Raw genomic sequence first — 13,236 nt, 5'->3', positions numbered from 1 at the left:
GATAAAGTGCAAAGGGCATCTATCCATCCGTTTGTCCAAAGATGGCGAACGTGGTGCTCGAGTTCAAGGCTTCTGCTGGAGATTCGGAGCCCCAAAATCGCCCGGTCCTCATTGTCGGCCAACTGAATAACTTGGCGCAAACAAACTGGACCCAGGTGAAGGGGAAATTGCAGCCAGCTGTCAGCGAAAAGGTGAGTTAATAAAAAGTCAGGGCTGCTCGTGCTAGAGCTCCCTGGCAAGCACTCACTTGTCAACTGGCGCTGACTTTGCAAGCCAGATAGTGTCAATAAAAATGTTCCAGTTAGCTAACTAGTAATTACAATATTAAAAAATGCTTAATTTTACTCTTGGTATTCTGTGAAATAGTTCAATGGGCCTTGCATAGTTCCTTGGATTGAATCTGACAATGCTAACAAAGTTAGCTAAATGCTTGCTAGCTAAATTAGCTATCATAAATCAAGTCATGCTAGCTTAGCTTTTAACATGCCATCTCCATTCTCCAACCACATTGACTCGCTACTTGATCCCTGACAATATTTTATTGGCCTTTATTCTTAATTTCAAGACATTCTAATTTACGCCCCCCCCCATTTTACTTGAAGAAGCCAGCCTGTAGGAAAGTCAGTTTTACTGGATTAGCTAGTTAAATTATCATGTTTCAAGTTGCATGTGCCCGACTAACCTAGCTATTACTCCTCGTGACTACTTGATGTTTGGTTCAGCCAGCTGCATGTGGAGTCAGACCAATTCTGATCTTTTGCCACTATTAGTCTTTTGACCAATCAGATCTTTTGCCATTAATTGGGGAAAAAGATTCGAATTTGGCTGCCTGTGTAAACGCAGCCTTTGATCACTATTTGGTCTTCTGCTTTGCTAAGATCTTATCACTGTTTGACAGCAGAGTGTGTGCAACTTGCAGGTAAATTGTTTAACAATTTTGTTTAAATTGTTTAACAATTTACCACATTGTCAGACAACTTATGTCATATGCTTTCACAAGTCTTACTGTATTCAGTGCCATTCAGAATCGGTGCCAGCGCTTATGTGATCATCATAATATAGCACTGACAGTGACAATAATTTGCTAACAAAGTGAAAACTTTTTAATTTTTTTATCCAGGTCTGGCAGGCAGCTCTCACTGCTCTGAACCCTAACCCTACTGACAGCTGCCCTCTGTACTTGAGCCATGCAGCTGTGGCAGCCCTGCCCTCACGGGTTAGCAGACACAACAGCCCTTCCTCTGCCCACTTCCTTTCCCGTCTGGTCCGTACCTGCCTGCCTGGAGGGACAAGCCGCTGCATCCTGGTCAGTCAGTCAGTTCACTGCACTGGGATTAAAGACTAATTCGGAGCTATACCGACCTGGGCCGGTTTCCCAAACACATTAAGCCTAGTCCTGGATTTAAATGCACTTTCATTGGAAGTTGTCCATTGAGAATAGTTTTTAGTCCAGGACTAGGCATAATCTGTGGTGGGAAACATGCCCGTGGAGTTTAAGGTGATGCTGACCTTATCTGCCGTTATGTGTCAGACACCAGACATTTATTATTAGATCTTTAGTGATAATGTGACCGTTAAGCCATAGATGGGTCCCTACAGCTGTCCGAAGTCTCAAACAAATATAGGTTAGGCCTACATGTGGTTGCATAGTTAAAGTAGGCCTATGCTGTCTTCTTTTGATTTGACTTTTTAGGCAATATGCCAAATTGCATGCTTTGTGATTGACACACTGCATTTTAGGTTGACTGTTATTACAGATTTGTTATCAGACAGTGAAAGTATGTTTGTTCCTGTCTGTCCAGGTGGTGTGTGAGCGGTCTGATGTGTTTGCCTCAGCCTGTGCCATCGCCCGGGCTTTCCCCATATTCTCCCGTCGTTCTGCCTCCTCCCGCAGGACCGAGAAGAAAGAAGTCACTGTGGAGTTCATCACTGTGGGCCAAGACAATGGACCACTGGACCTCACTATACTGCAGGTACCTTTAACTTCTATACTAGTCATTGCCAGAGCCATTGTGGACCTACATCAGCCACTGTTGTTGCTGCCAACCACTGGTTTTGTAAATGACTGACCAAACTGACTCCAAGATCTATATGGAGTGCTTTTATGATGTACTGTTACACCCCTAGAAAATGCACAAGTATTCCTACCGAACCGTTTGGTACGGGAACTCTGTTTGGTCCGCACTGTGAACCTGAATGAATACATAAAAAAATATGAATAAAAACCACCTGGCCTATAGGCTATGCCTCTTGAGTAAATCTGAGCTGAAAAAACATTGTAGGTTATTCCGTTAAAACCACTACAGTGCTCAACATTAAGATTTGTCCGCTTGCCTGTGGCAAGTAAAACATTTTTTTGGCCAAGCCGATTATAGATTTAAAAAAATAACTATCAAACAATTACGCTACTCCGATCAGAATTGAATCAGTGTCCTCCGGATGCAATGTTTTGCTCATCCCAATCTCTGTAGTGTGCATCAGAGTTTAATTATTGTAGGCCTGCGTTGACAGGCACGAGCGGTCTTTCACTCATGCAGTCACAAGATTGTTTTTTGAGATCAAATTAAGCTGTTTGCACATTTGTTGGTATTCATTGCTATCGAGGTATTTGCCCAGTTATAGCTAATGTTTTGTCAGCAATGACACTTCTGTAAAAGTCATGGTGTGTGCATTATCTGCCGAGAGAGAATAACTAGATAGAAAATTAAAAACATATGTTGAAGTTTGGCTGGTTAACTATTTAGCATGCATTAATGCCATTGTCATATCCTAAAGTAACTTTTCACTGGCACTCGTGTATAACCGCAAATGGCCAACACGCAGTTGATGTGTGTTGGCCCGAGTAACCTAACTTAACCTCTACACAAATGCAGATTCCTATGTATAGCTGACACTAACAATGCTCAAAAAACAATTTTATAGGGCCTCACATTGTTTCATGATCTATTCCTGGGTTAGTTTAGCATATTTTGCCAAAACAAAAATGAACTACAGTAACTATTGGCATTAAGATTAGGCGGTATACCATATACCGGGTATTTGGAAAAAGCCCAAAAATAAACTAACTTTTAATAAATATGCATATTCGTAAATACCTGCAGTGAACTTGTGTAATATGTTAGGAGATAAATAACAGTGCTTTCTTCATTTCAGCTGTCACCTTATTAATGAAGCCAGATCTAGTTACAGTATGGAATTCAAAACGTAATGTTTGCCTGCTAGATATAACTGTTAACTGTCTAAAATGTGCTACATGCTCTGCAGTTTTGCATTTGGTTTGCAAATTTAGTAGCTAGTTAGCCATCTAGCTAAGTGGTTAGCGTCTTCCCAAATCAAGCATTTTCTTGGTAACAACAGGGAATCTCCTCATGGACCAAGAGCCTCGCTGGCTAATATTTGTTTTGTGCTTGCAGCAAACTGTGAGTAGTGTTTTTTTAGTTACTTGTTTAGCTCATAAACTGTACAAAATGTTTGCAATGCGCTCGTTAGCATTTAGTTAGCTTTCTCTATGGGTTTTAAATGTAGTTGTTACTCTGGAAACCGAAGGTTAGCAATGCTATCAGTGGGGATTTGAAAACATTGACGGTATTTCTGAATATCCCGGTATGGCACAAGGTCAGTATGAAGGAATGACGATCTGGATACTGCCCAAGCCTAATTGGCATTTAATCTTCCTCCTGTACCGAACCATGACCCCAAAACTGCAATACATACCTGAAATGTAGGTTTAGCAAACGGTTACACCCCTTGCATTTTCTGAACAAATGTCCCATGTGTTATTATGACTAGAGGAAGACCGATTATGATTTTTCAACACCGATACCGATTATTGGAGGACCAAAAAAAGCCAATACCGATTTAATTGGATGTATATAAAATGACAATTACAACAATACTGAATTATCACTTTTATTTTAACTTAAAATAATACATAAATAAAATCTATTTAGTCTCAAATAAATAATGAAACGTGCTCAATTTGGCTTAAATAATGCAAAAACAGTGTTGGAGAAGAAAGTAAAAGTGCAATATGTGCCATGTAAAAAAAGCTAACGTTTAAGTTCCTTGTTCAGAACATGAGAACATATAAAAGCTGGTGGTTTCTTTTAACATGAGTCTTCAATATTCCCAGTTTAGAAGTTTTAGGTTGTAGTTATTATAGGACTATTTCTCTCTATACGATTTGTATTTCATAGACCTTTGACTATTAGATGTTCTTATAGGCACTATAGTATTGCCAGCCTAATCTCGGGAGTTGATAGGCTTGAAGTCATCAACAGCGCTGTGCTTCAAGTATTGCGAAAATCTGCTGGCAAACAGAGGAAAGTGCGGTTTGAATGAATGCTTACGAGCCTGCTGCTGCCTACCACCGCTCAGACTGCTCTATCAAATCAGACTTAATTATAATATAATAAGCACACAGAAATACGAGCCTTAGGTCATTAATATGGTCAAATACGCAAACTATCATTTCGAAAACAAAACTTTTATTCTTTCAGTGAAATACGGAACCGTTCCATATTTTATTGAACGGGTGGCAACTCTAAGTCTAAATATTGCTGTTACATTGCACAACTTTCAATGTTATGTCATAATTATGTACAATTCTGGCAAATTAATTTGCAACGAGCCAGGCGGCCCAAATTGCTGCATATACCCTGACTACTTACGCTGAACGCAAGAGAAGTGACAATTTCAGGCACCGCATTGATTATATGCAACGCAGGACAAGCTAGTTAATCTAGTAATATCATCAACCATGTGTAGTCAACTAGTGATTATGTGAAGATTGATTGTTTTTTTATAAGATAAGGTTAATGCTAGCTAGCAACTTACCATGGCTCCTTGCTGCCCGCACTTGTGTAACAGGTGGTCAGCCTGCCACGCAGTCGCCTCATGGATTGCAATGTAATCGGTCATAATCGTCGTCCAAAAATGCCGATTACCAATTGTTATGAAAACTTGAAATAGGCCCTAATTAATCGACCATTCCGATTAATTGGTCGACCGCAAATTTTGGCTGTGGTGGTATGTACAGTGTGTTTCGGAAAGTATTCAGACCCCTTCCCTTATTCTAAAATTGATTAAATACATGTTTTTCATCAGTCTACACACGTTACCCCATAATGATGATGCAAAAATAGGTTTTTAGACATTTTTGCAAATTTCTTAAAAATAAAAAACAGATGACTTATTTAAGTGTGCAGACCCTTTTGATATGAGACTTGAAATTGAGCTCAGGTGCATCCTCTTTCCATTAATCATTAACTTGGAGTGCACCTGTGGTAAATTCTATTGATTGGACATGATTTGGAAAGGCACACACCTGTCAATATAAGGTCCTACAGTTGACAGTGCAAGTCAGAGCAAAAAACAAGCCATGGGGTTGAAGGAATTGTCCGTAGAGCTCCAAGACAGGATTGTGCTGTGGCACAGATCTGGGGAAGGGTACCAAAAAATGTCTGCAGCATTGAAGGTCCCCAAGAACACAGTGGCCTACTTTCTTAAATGGAACAAGTTTGGGACCACTAAAACTCTTCCTTGAGCTGGCCACCCGGCCAAACTGAGCAATCGAGGGGAAAGGGCTTGGTCAGGGAGGTGACCGAGAGCCCGATGGTCACTATGACAGAGCACCAGAGTTCCTCTGGAGATGGTTGTCCTTCTGGAAGGTTCTCCCATCTCTGCAGCACTCCACCAATCAGGCCTTTATGGTAGAGTGGCCAGACAGAAGCCACTCCTCAGTAAAAGGCACATGACAGCCCGCTTGGAGTTTTCCAAAAAGCACCTAAAGGAGTCTCAGACCATGAGAAACAAGATTCTCTGGTCTGATAATCAAGATTGAACACTTTGGCCTGAATGCCAAGCGTCACGTCTGGAGGAAACCTGGCACCATCCCTATGGTAAAGTATGGTGGTGGCAGCATTGTGCTGTGGGGATGTTTTTCAGCGGCAGGGACTGGGAGATTCGTCAGGTTTGAGGGAAAGATGAACGGAGCAAAGTAAACAGAGTTCCTTGATGAAAACCTGCTCCAGAGCGCTCAGGACCTCAGACTGGGTAAAAGTTCACCTTCCAACAGGACAACGACCCTAAACACACAGCCAAGACAATGCAAGAGTGGCTTTGGGATAAGTCTCTGAATGTCCTTGAGTGGCCCAGCCAGAGCCGGACTTGAACCTGATCGAACATCTCTGGAGAGACCTGAATATAGCTGTGCAACAACGCTCCCCATCAAACCTGACAGGGCTTGAGAGGATCTGCAGAGAAGAATGGGGTTAACTCCCCAAAACAGGTGTGTTAAGCTTGTAGCGTCATACCCAAGAAGACTTGAGGCTGTTGAAGCACCTTTGGCAGCAATTACAAAGTACTGAGTAAAGAGTCTGAGTACTTATGTAGATGTGATGTTTTATTTGTAATACATTTGCAAAAAATTCTGAACCTGTTTTCGCTTTGTCATTATGGGGTATTGTGTGTAGATTGAGGGGGGGATTTATTTTCTAATGAGGCTGTAACCTAACAGTGGTCTGCACTGTACATGCATAAATGTAAATCTAGAGTACATGTTTGCATGGTTGTAAGTCTCTCTGGATAAGAGCGTCTGCTAAATGATATAAAGTAATTTATGCTTTGGCTCTTGCCAGTGTCTTGCCAATGCTGCTGATGGAGTGAGACTGGCAGCACGGATTGTGGACACACCGTGCAATGAGATGAATACGGATCACTTCTTGGAGGCAAGTGATATCCTAATGTAGTTATCGACTGCGTCCCAAATGGCACCCTATTCCCTACACAGGGCACTGCTTTTTAGCCCTATGGGCTTTGCTCAAAGTAGTGCACTATATAGGGTTTAGGGTGCCATTTGGGATGTAACCATCATAAAGCAATAGTACCCAAGTAATGGACGATTGACAGTGACTTCTTAAAACAACTTAATTAAACAATTTAATTTTTTTGACTGCGTATGCCTTTTTGTCTTCAGGAGATAAAGGCAGTGGGGACTGAACTGGGCATTTCTCCTGTTATCATTCGAGGAGAGGAACTGAAGCAGAAAGGATTTGGAGGTAGTGTATCAGGACAGCAGGGTCTTGGCTAAGTGTTATGCTGGTCTGTTATGCTTCTATGTTTTGGGACCAGATTATGTGAGTTTGCTAAATATTTTAATGAACTGATAAAACACACCGGTGCAGAATCAAGGTGACTTACAAAGCTGAGGAGGGCCAAGAGCAAGAGAGGGAGTGTGTTGTAGTGTCCACAACTAGTCATCGTGGAATCTGAAAAGACCCGTATCCCGAAAGCATGATGGTCTACTACGTGCACATGCTAAAAGAAAGGAATGAGGTGGGTAGCTAACTGTCATTGTAGAAAAGTATTTATAAACAAAAAATCGGATCTGTTCATTTTCATTCTAATGTCTATACAATAGGCTATCATTGATTTTGGCACAATAGGCCTGACCTATTACCTCTTTAAAGGAGCTTTCTGTTTTGATAGGGTTATCAAAAATGTCAGGCCTACCTATAGAAAAATACAAAAACAACACTGCCTCCCTGCCTCCCTGGCAAGAGTGGCCCGACGGGTGTTTAGCATCCCCAGTATCTCTGCAAGCGCAGAGAGGATATTCTCTGCTGCTGGCCTGCTCTGCAGGCACCATCACATGAGCCTGAAGCCACACTGGCCAAACTCGTGTTTCTAAAAGTGAATTCAAAGGCACTAATAATTAATTAGATTTGAATTATAATTAAGTCACAGCCTTTATGCACAATTTATAGACTATAATGACTTAATACAACAAAATGTTTAAATGCTGAGCGCTTAATGTTCCTGTCAGCCTAGTGTGTCGACACTCGCAAATGCTTCACAATTTATTTATTTGTAGGCTATAGCCTTGAAATAATAGGCTAATAATATAGCCTAAATGAAGCTACCCATCTGGTTCCTGACCTATTTAAAGTGTTTATATGCAGTTTAATGTGACATCTAGCCTATTTGAAATTGTGAATGCTTTTAGTCGCCTTTTCATGTTTATTAAAATACTTTATATAAAAATCATATGGTTTGGTTTCAATACTTCAAAACCAAGTAGTCACAAAAATAGATGGGTGTTGGTTAAATGATGATTTTAAGGAATGGAGTGAATTTGGGGAGTCAGTTTATCCTGTGAGTGAGGAGTGTTTTTTAGCAGAACGGTTAGAAAGAATTTGATACGCCAAAGCAACTCTGCTCTCATACTCTAATTGGGACTCAAATCTGTTTGGTGCTTTGCTTCCCATCACACAAACCATGTGGGCCCGTTAGAAAAAGGTACTTTCAAACTGGCTGCACTTTAAAAATAAAAAAAAGTTGTATTTTTTTTTAATCATATGTATCAACTCGCATGTATGATGACCACACGCTTTCTTCCACTTCCCTTTTGGAGTTTTTTGGGGGTTAGTCCTCCTCTCCTTTTGTCTTTGAATGTGCAATGTTTCTATTCTGATGTATTACTTTCTCAGTAAAACTAGCTAATTAATGGGACCCAAAAGATTTAGGCCAAAAGTAATGTCAAATTAGTTTTCCCACATTGGACTAAAGCTTGTATTTTAGTTTGTTGTCATGTGATGCAGATACACTCATGGTTGTTTTTCCCTGATAACTCAATTTTAGTTTGTGGTTATCAACTCAATCACTTTGGACTGTTTGGGCCCTCAGGGATCTATGGAGTGGGCAAGGCAGCAGTGAACCCCCCTGCTCTGGCAGTCCTGAGTCACAAACCAGATGGTGCCACCCAGACTATTGCATGGGTGGGCAAGGGAATCGTATACGACACTGGAGGCCTCAGCATCAAGGGAAAGGTAAAGGCGAGCATGAGGCTTGTCAGTTGGGCTGCATCCCAAATAGCACCATGTTCCCTATAGTGCAGTACTTTTGAACAGAACCCTATGGGCCCTTGTCTAAAGTGGTGTACTATAAAGGGAATGGGGTGCCATTTGGAACAGGTCCTTGATGTGATCATTCTGTCTTTTGTATAATTAAATGGATATTTAACAGTAGCCCGCTAAATAAGTATTCAGTTACAATGTTGTAAAGGATGCATGTGCTTTTTTTTCCCCCACATCAAGACCAACATGCCAGGGATGAAGAGAGACTGTGGGGGGGCAGCAGCCATTTTAGGAGCTTTCAAAGCTACTGTCAAACAGGTGAGATCTACCTACTACACCTGGATAATCTTTCAAATCAACCTCTTATTTTGCAACATAAGGTCATGTTTGGAGACACCCTATGGGATTGTATTGAGCGTTTGAAAAGTTGTGTGCAGACCTTTTTTGAAATGCATGTCTTTTTTTCAGGGCTTCAAAGACAATCTCCATGCCGTATTCTGCCTGGCAGAGAATGCAGTCGGACCCGCTGCAACACGGCCAGATGACATCCACACACTCTACTCTGGAAAGTGAGTACCCTCCTAAATGTTGGATTAATTTAAACCAGTTAGGCAAAGTAATGGGAAACAGGCTAATACAATGGCAACCTGATGGAGGAAAGTATGGTTTTCCCTTCTGATGGGCTTTGTGTGGGAAAGACACAATTGGCTGATATTTGACCAAGGATCCATTATTACGATACTGGCTTAGTATGTGGTATGAAGTCTTTTCTGTTCTCTTTTTGCTGCCTTTCTGATGAAGGACCGTGGAGATCAACAACACTGATGCCGAGGGCAGGCTGGTGCTGTCTGATGGTGTGGTGTATGCCAGCAAGGACCTCTCTGCTGACATCATCCTGGATATGGCCACCCTGACAGGGGCACAGGTGTGTGACTGGCAGGCTCTTCTAGGGCCACAGCACTGCATCTTTGGCAACAACACACACCTACATTACTTTGGTGCCCCACAGTTCTTTAATCACGTATTGTCATTGTGCTTCAAGCAATGGATATAGTTTTGCCCTTATAGAATAGATTTAAGCCTCTAGGCATTTGATATATTTGTATTTCTATAATATTTGGTTGGAACATTATTTTCAGAAGTAATGGTTAGGTAATAAATGTTAGATTAAAAAACATGAGCTGGCGCACACCCAGAAAAATGTGTTTGTGTGGAGATGCTGACTAATGGCGAATAATAGTTTATAGGTAATAAATGTTAGCACAAGGTAGTCGCACCACCATGTACATTGTTGAAACCCTCATAAAAGCCGGTCAGGGCTGTTTAACAGTCACTGCACTTTGGTCAGAGCCATATATAGGCTGAAATGAACATGTGCAAGGGTCAACAGGGCTTGTGACAGACTTAATTATACCCAGTACCCTGAAAGCTTTTTAATTTTGCTGATCTTTGCCCTAACTGAAATTTGTGGGCTACAGCTAAAACTCGCCACATTTCTGAGGAACTCAAAACAACGTATCAAGGTTGTCTTACACAAGTGGATGGTGTGTTTGTGTCAGACAAAATCATTAGGCCTAAATATTTCCTTATAACAGTTGTTCTAACTCAAAACACAGCTTGTGCTGACTGATAAAGCCACATCATGTGGTAACCCTCATGATGCACTGATGAGCTCATTCTGAAAGTCACATGCACCACACAGTATTATTTTGGCTACCCAGTGAAGTAGTTATCTTGTGAAATGTTAGAGGTCTGATGCACAAAAACAAAGCTGGTTTTCGTTGCTGACCATCATAAGCGTTAGGTGAATTTGTACTCAATACACACATCATTGAAATTCTTATTACCACCTTTCACTTTAGTTCATTACCATAGTTCCTGTATAACAAATTACTACATAAGTATATGTTTCAAACAATGGTTTAATTTGTCTCTTTCCTAGGGGATCTCCACAGGGAAGTACCATTGTGCTGTGATGACCAACAGTGAGCAGTGGGAGATGGCATGTGTGAGAGCAGGCCGCAGCAGCGGAGACCTGGCTCACCCACTGGTCTACTGCCCAGAGCTGCACTTCAGTGAGTTCACCTCAGCCGTGGCAGACATGAAGAACTCTGTGGCTGTGAGTGGCACAACTACTCTTCTCTCTGCTGTATGCCCAGTCTACCAGGTCCTAATTCTGGATCAGAGTACAATCAAGTAGCTCCGTACAAGGAGTTAATGCTTCTACAGCCTATCATGATTGTTGCTCATTTTCCTTCACCCTGTTATATATTTTCTGCTAAATGACTAAAATGTAACTGTATCCCTTTTCTATGTGTGTGAAAGGACCGGGAGAATGCTACGAGCTCCTGTGCCGGCCTCTTCATCGGCTCTCACCTGGGCTTCGACTGGCCTGGGGTCTGGGTACATGTGGACATAGCCTCCCCCGTCCATGCTGTGAGTGACTGGATATTTGGGTTTAGTGGGGGTGTTTTCCTGGGCACTGATTTAAGCCTAGAATCCCCACTGAAAATGCTTTTTAGTTCATGATTAGGCTTAATGTGTCCAGGAAACCCCTTTTTTATTAAATCTTTTGGAAGTATAGACATAATCTATTAAAGCCATTTCAGCCACTCCCATATCTTGACAGACTCAAATAAACAAGTCTCTTCAGAAAAAGTGTGCTTTAACCTGCTTCAGCCCAGCTCAAAGAAATGGGGAACAAAAGGATCATCCTCTGTATACCTTATCTAGCTAGTGCTTGCAGATCAGTGAAAAAACATATGTGAAAGCGCTAATGGAGGGGGGCTGGGAACAAAAATAGATTTGAGTCATGGTGTAACCTGTTCTGTCTTTCTCTTCCTTCCTCTCTGCAGGGGGAGCGTGCTACCGGCTTCGGCGTGGCTCTGCTCATGGCTCTGTTCGGCCAGGCTTCCGATGACCCCATGCTCAACCAGGTGTCTCCTCTGGGGGCGGCCAGAATGAATGCTGCGTCTGGGGACCCGGTGGCACGCGACAGCAAAAGGCGGAGACTGGTGTAAAACCTCTAAGCAGCCACCTCTGGACAACTCTGCCTCACCAACTCCAGACCCACACACCTCCCCTCTTTACACTGACAGGCACTGTTCACCTAGAAAGCATTTCCAATCATCAATTCTTAGTCTACTTCTTCACTATGCAGTGAATAAAATGTGGGGGGAAAAGAGCAGGTGGCTAGAATTTCTCTGATTTGTTTGTGTTGTATTTAATTGACTGTCTGATTCTTTGTCACACACAGAATTGGGAGGAATTATGAATATGCAAATGTTTATAGCATGTTGTAGAAATAAAGGTTTTGCTGTCCTTGAATAAATGACAAGAGCATTATCACAATTTCTGAAAATTCTCCATAGCTGTAATGAAATCAAAATACAGTCTGAAATTGACTGTTAAAGTAACTGAATGAGGTATGTGTGCTAAGTGATTGTTTCCTTTTTCTTTCAATGTGTGTCTTGAGTAAATTCGCTAGGCGAACACATATTTTGGTTTGCGGCCATAGCTTATGCACTGTTGCCAAACTTGTCTTTATGGACATTGGGAATAACTTGTGAATAATAAAGGTAGATCTTTTGGAATAAAGAATTTGAATAATCTTATCTGCTTTATCTTATTCCTTGTAAAATGATAACTGCATAAAATAAAATGTTGATAAACTTGCCTGTAACAAATGTGAAATAAATGTATAAGTAGCAAGCAAACCATAAACTATTGATGCAGGTCTTGGGATATGGGGGGTAGTTCAGTGTTAGCAGCCAGGCAACATATTACCAAGATACACTTCCACCACACTCCATCCCCAGGTGGCAGCACCAACTGGGTCAAGGGCTCTTCTCTGCCAGGAAGCCTGGATAAATCGACAGGTGTGAGTAATCCGGATGATTGGCATTCTGTGACCAGAGGCTTCTTGGCCTGCCAGTTTTTGTTAGTGAACCTATAGTTTATGCTTTCCTCATAGTAGTTTTATTTTTGTATATATTTAATTTGGGTTACCACTTTGAACCAACACTAATCTGCTTGGATTGGCCAACTATGGCACTGAGCTATCCCTGGAGCTAAGGTAAGGCTGCTGTCTCCTGGGTATTTGCATTCAACACCTGGTCGCATAGGCTTACTCCTCACATTTATGCACACATCAAATCAGTTTACAGACCATGTAGTCAGACTCCAACATATTGGGCGGTTTCGTGGGCCGATTAAACCTAATCTTAGATTAAATTTGCACTTCTTAAACTCGGTTGAATGAAATGGCATTTCTCAGACATGCCCTAGTTTAGATTGAAAGAGTCTGATTTCCAGAAGGCTAGTGGCAGGTTCAACTTCAGATTAATGGATAGTGGCCCCCAGGTTGGCCTTGGCAATGGAG

General features: G+C 41.6%; 1 protein-coding gene across 1 annotated transcript; it reads left to right on the top strand.

Moving 5' to 3' along the window:
- The first annotated feature begins 8 nt into the window (after nt 1-8).
- Nucleotides 9-12,469, top strand: npepl1 (aminopeptidase like 1). The gene is made up of 12 exons (XM_029693732.1): nt 9-191; nt 1,121-1,306; nt 1,803-1,973; nt 6,639-6,728; nt 6,977-7,058; nt 8,686-8,828; nt 9,096-9,173; nt 9,324-9,424; nt 9,657-9,780; nt 10,798-10,974; nt 11,181-11,291; nt 11,711-12,469. Exons 1-12 carry the CDS (start codon nt 42-44, stop codon nt 11,873-11,875), a joined length of 1,578 nt encoding a protein of 525 aa, XP_029549592.1. The 5' UTR covers nt 9-41; the 3' UTR covers nt 11,876-12,469.
- The last annotated feature ends 767 nt before the right edge of the window (nt 12,470-13,236 follow it).

The sequence above is a fragment of the Salmo trutta genome, chromosome 16 (genome assembly GCF_901001165.1).
Source record: "Salmo trutta chromosome 16, fSalTru1.1, whole genome shotgun sequence".
Lineage (NCBI taxonomy): Eukaryota > Metazoa > Chordata > Actinopteri > Salmoniformes > Salmonidae > Salmo > Salmo trutta.
This window is presented reverse-complemented; position numbering and strand designations above follow the sequence as displayed.

Bases quoted from the DNA above. Each gene is read 5' to 3' on its own strand.
- npepl1 (XM_029693732.1), top strand. From the start codon at position 42: ATGGCGAACGTGGTGCTCGAGTTCAAGGCTTCTGCTGGAGATTCGGAG. The intron at 1,974-6,638 runs GTACCTTTAACT...GGCTCTTGCCAG, and splicing joins TGGACCTCACTATACTGCAG to TGTCTTGCCAATGCTGCTGA. The intron at 10,975-11,180 runs GTGAGTGGCACA...TGTGTGTGAAAG, and splicing joins ACATGAAGAACTCTGTGGCT to GACCGGGAGAATGCTACGAG.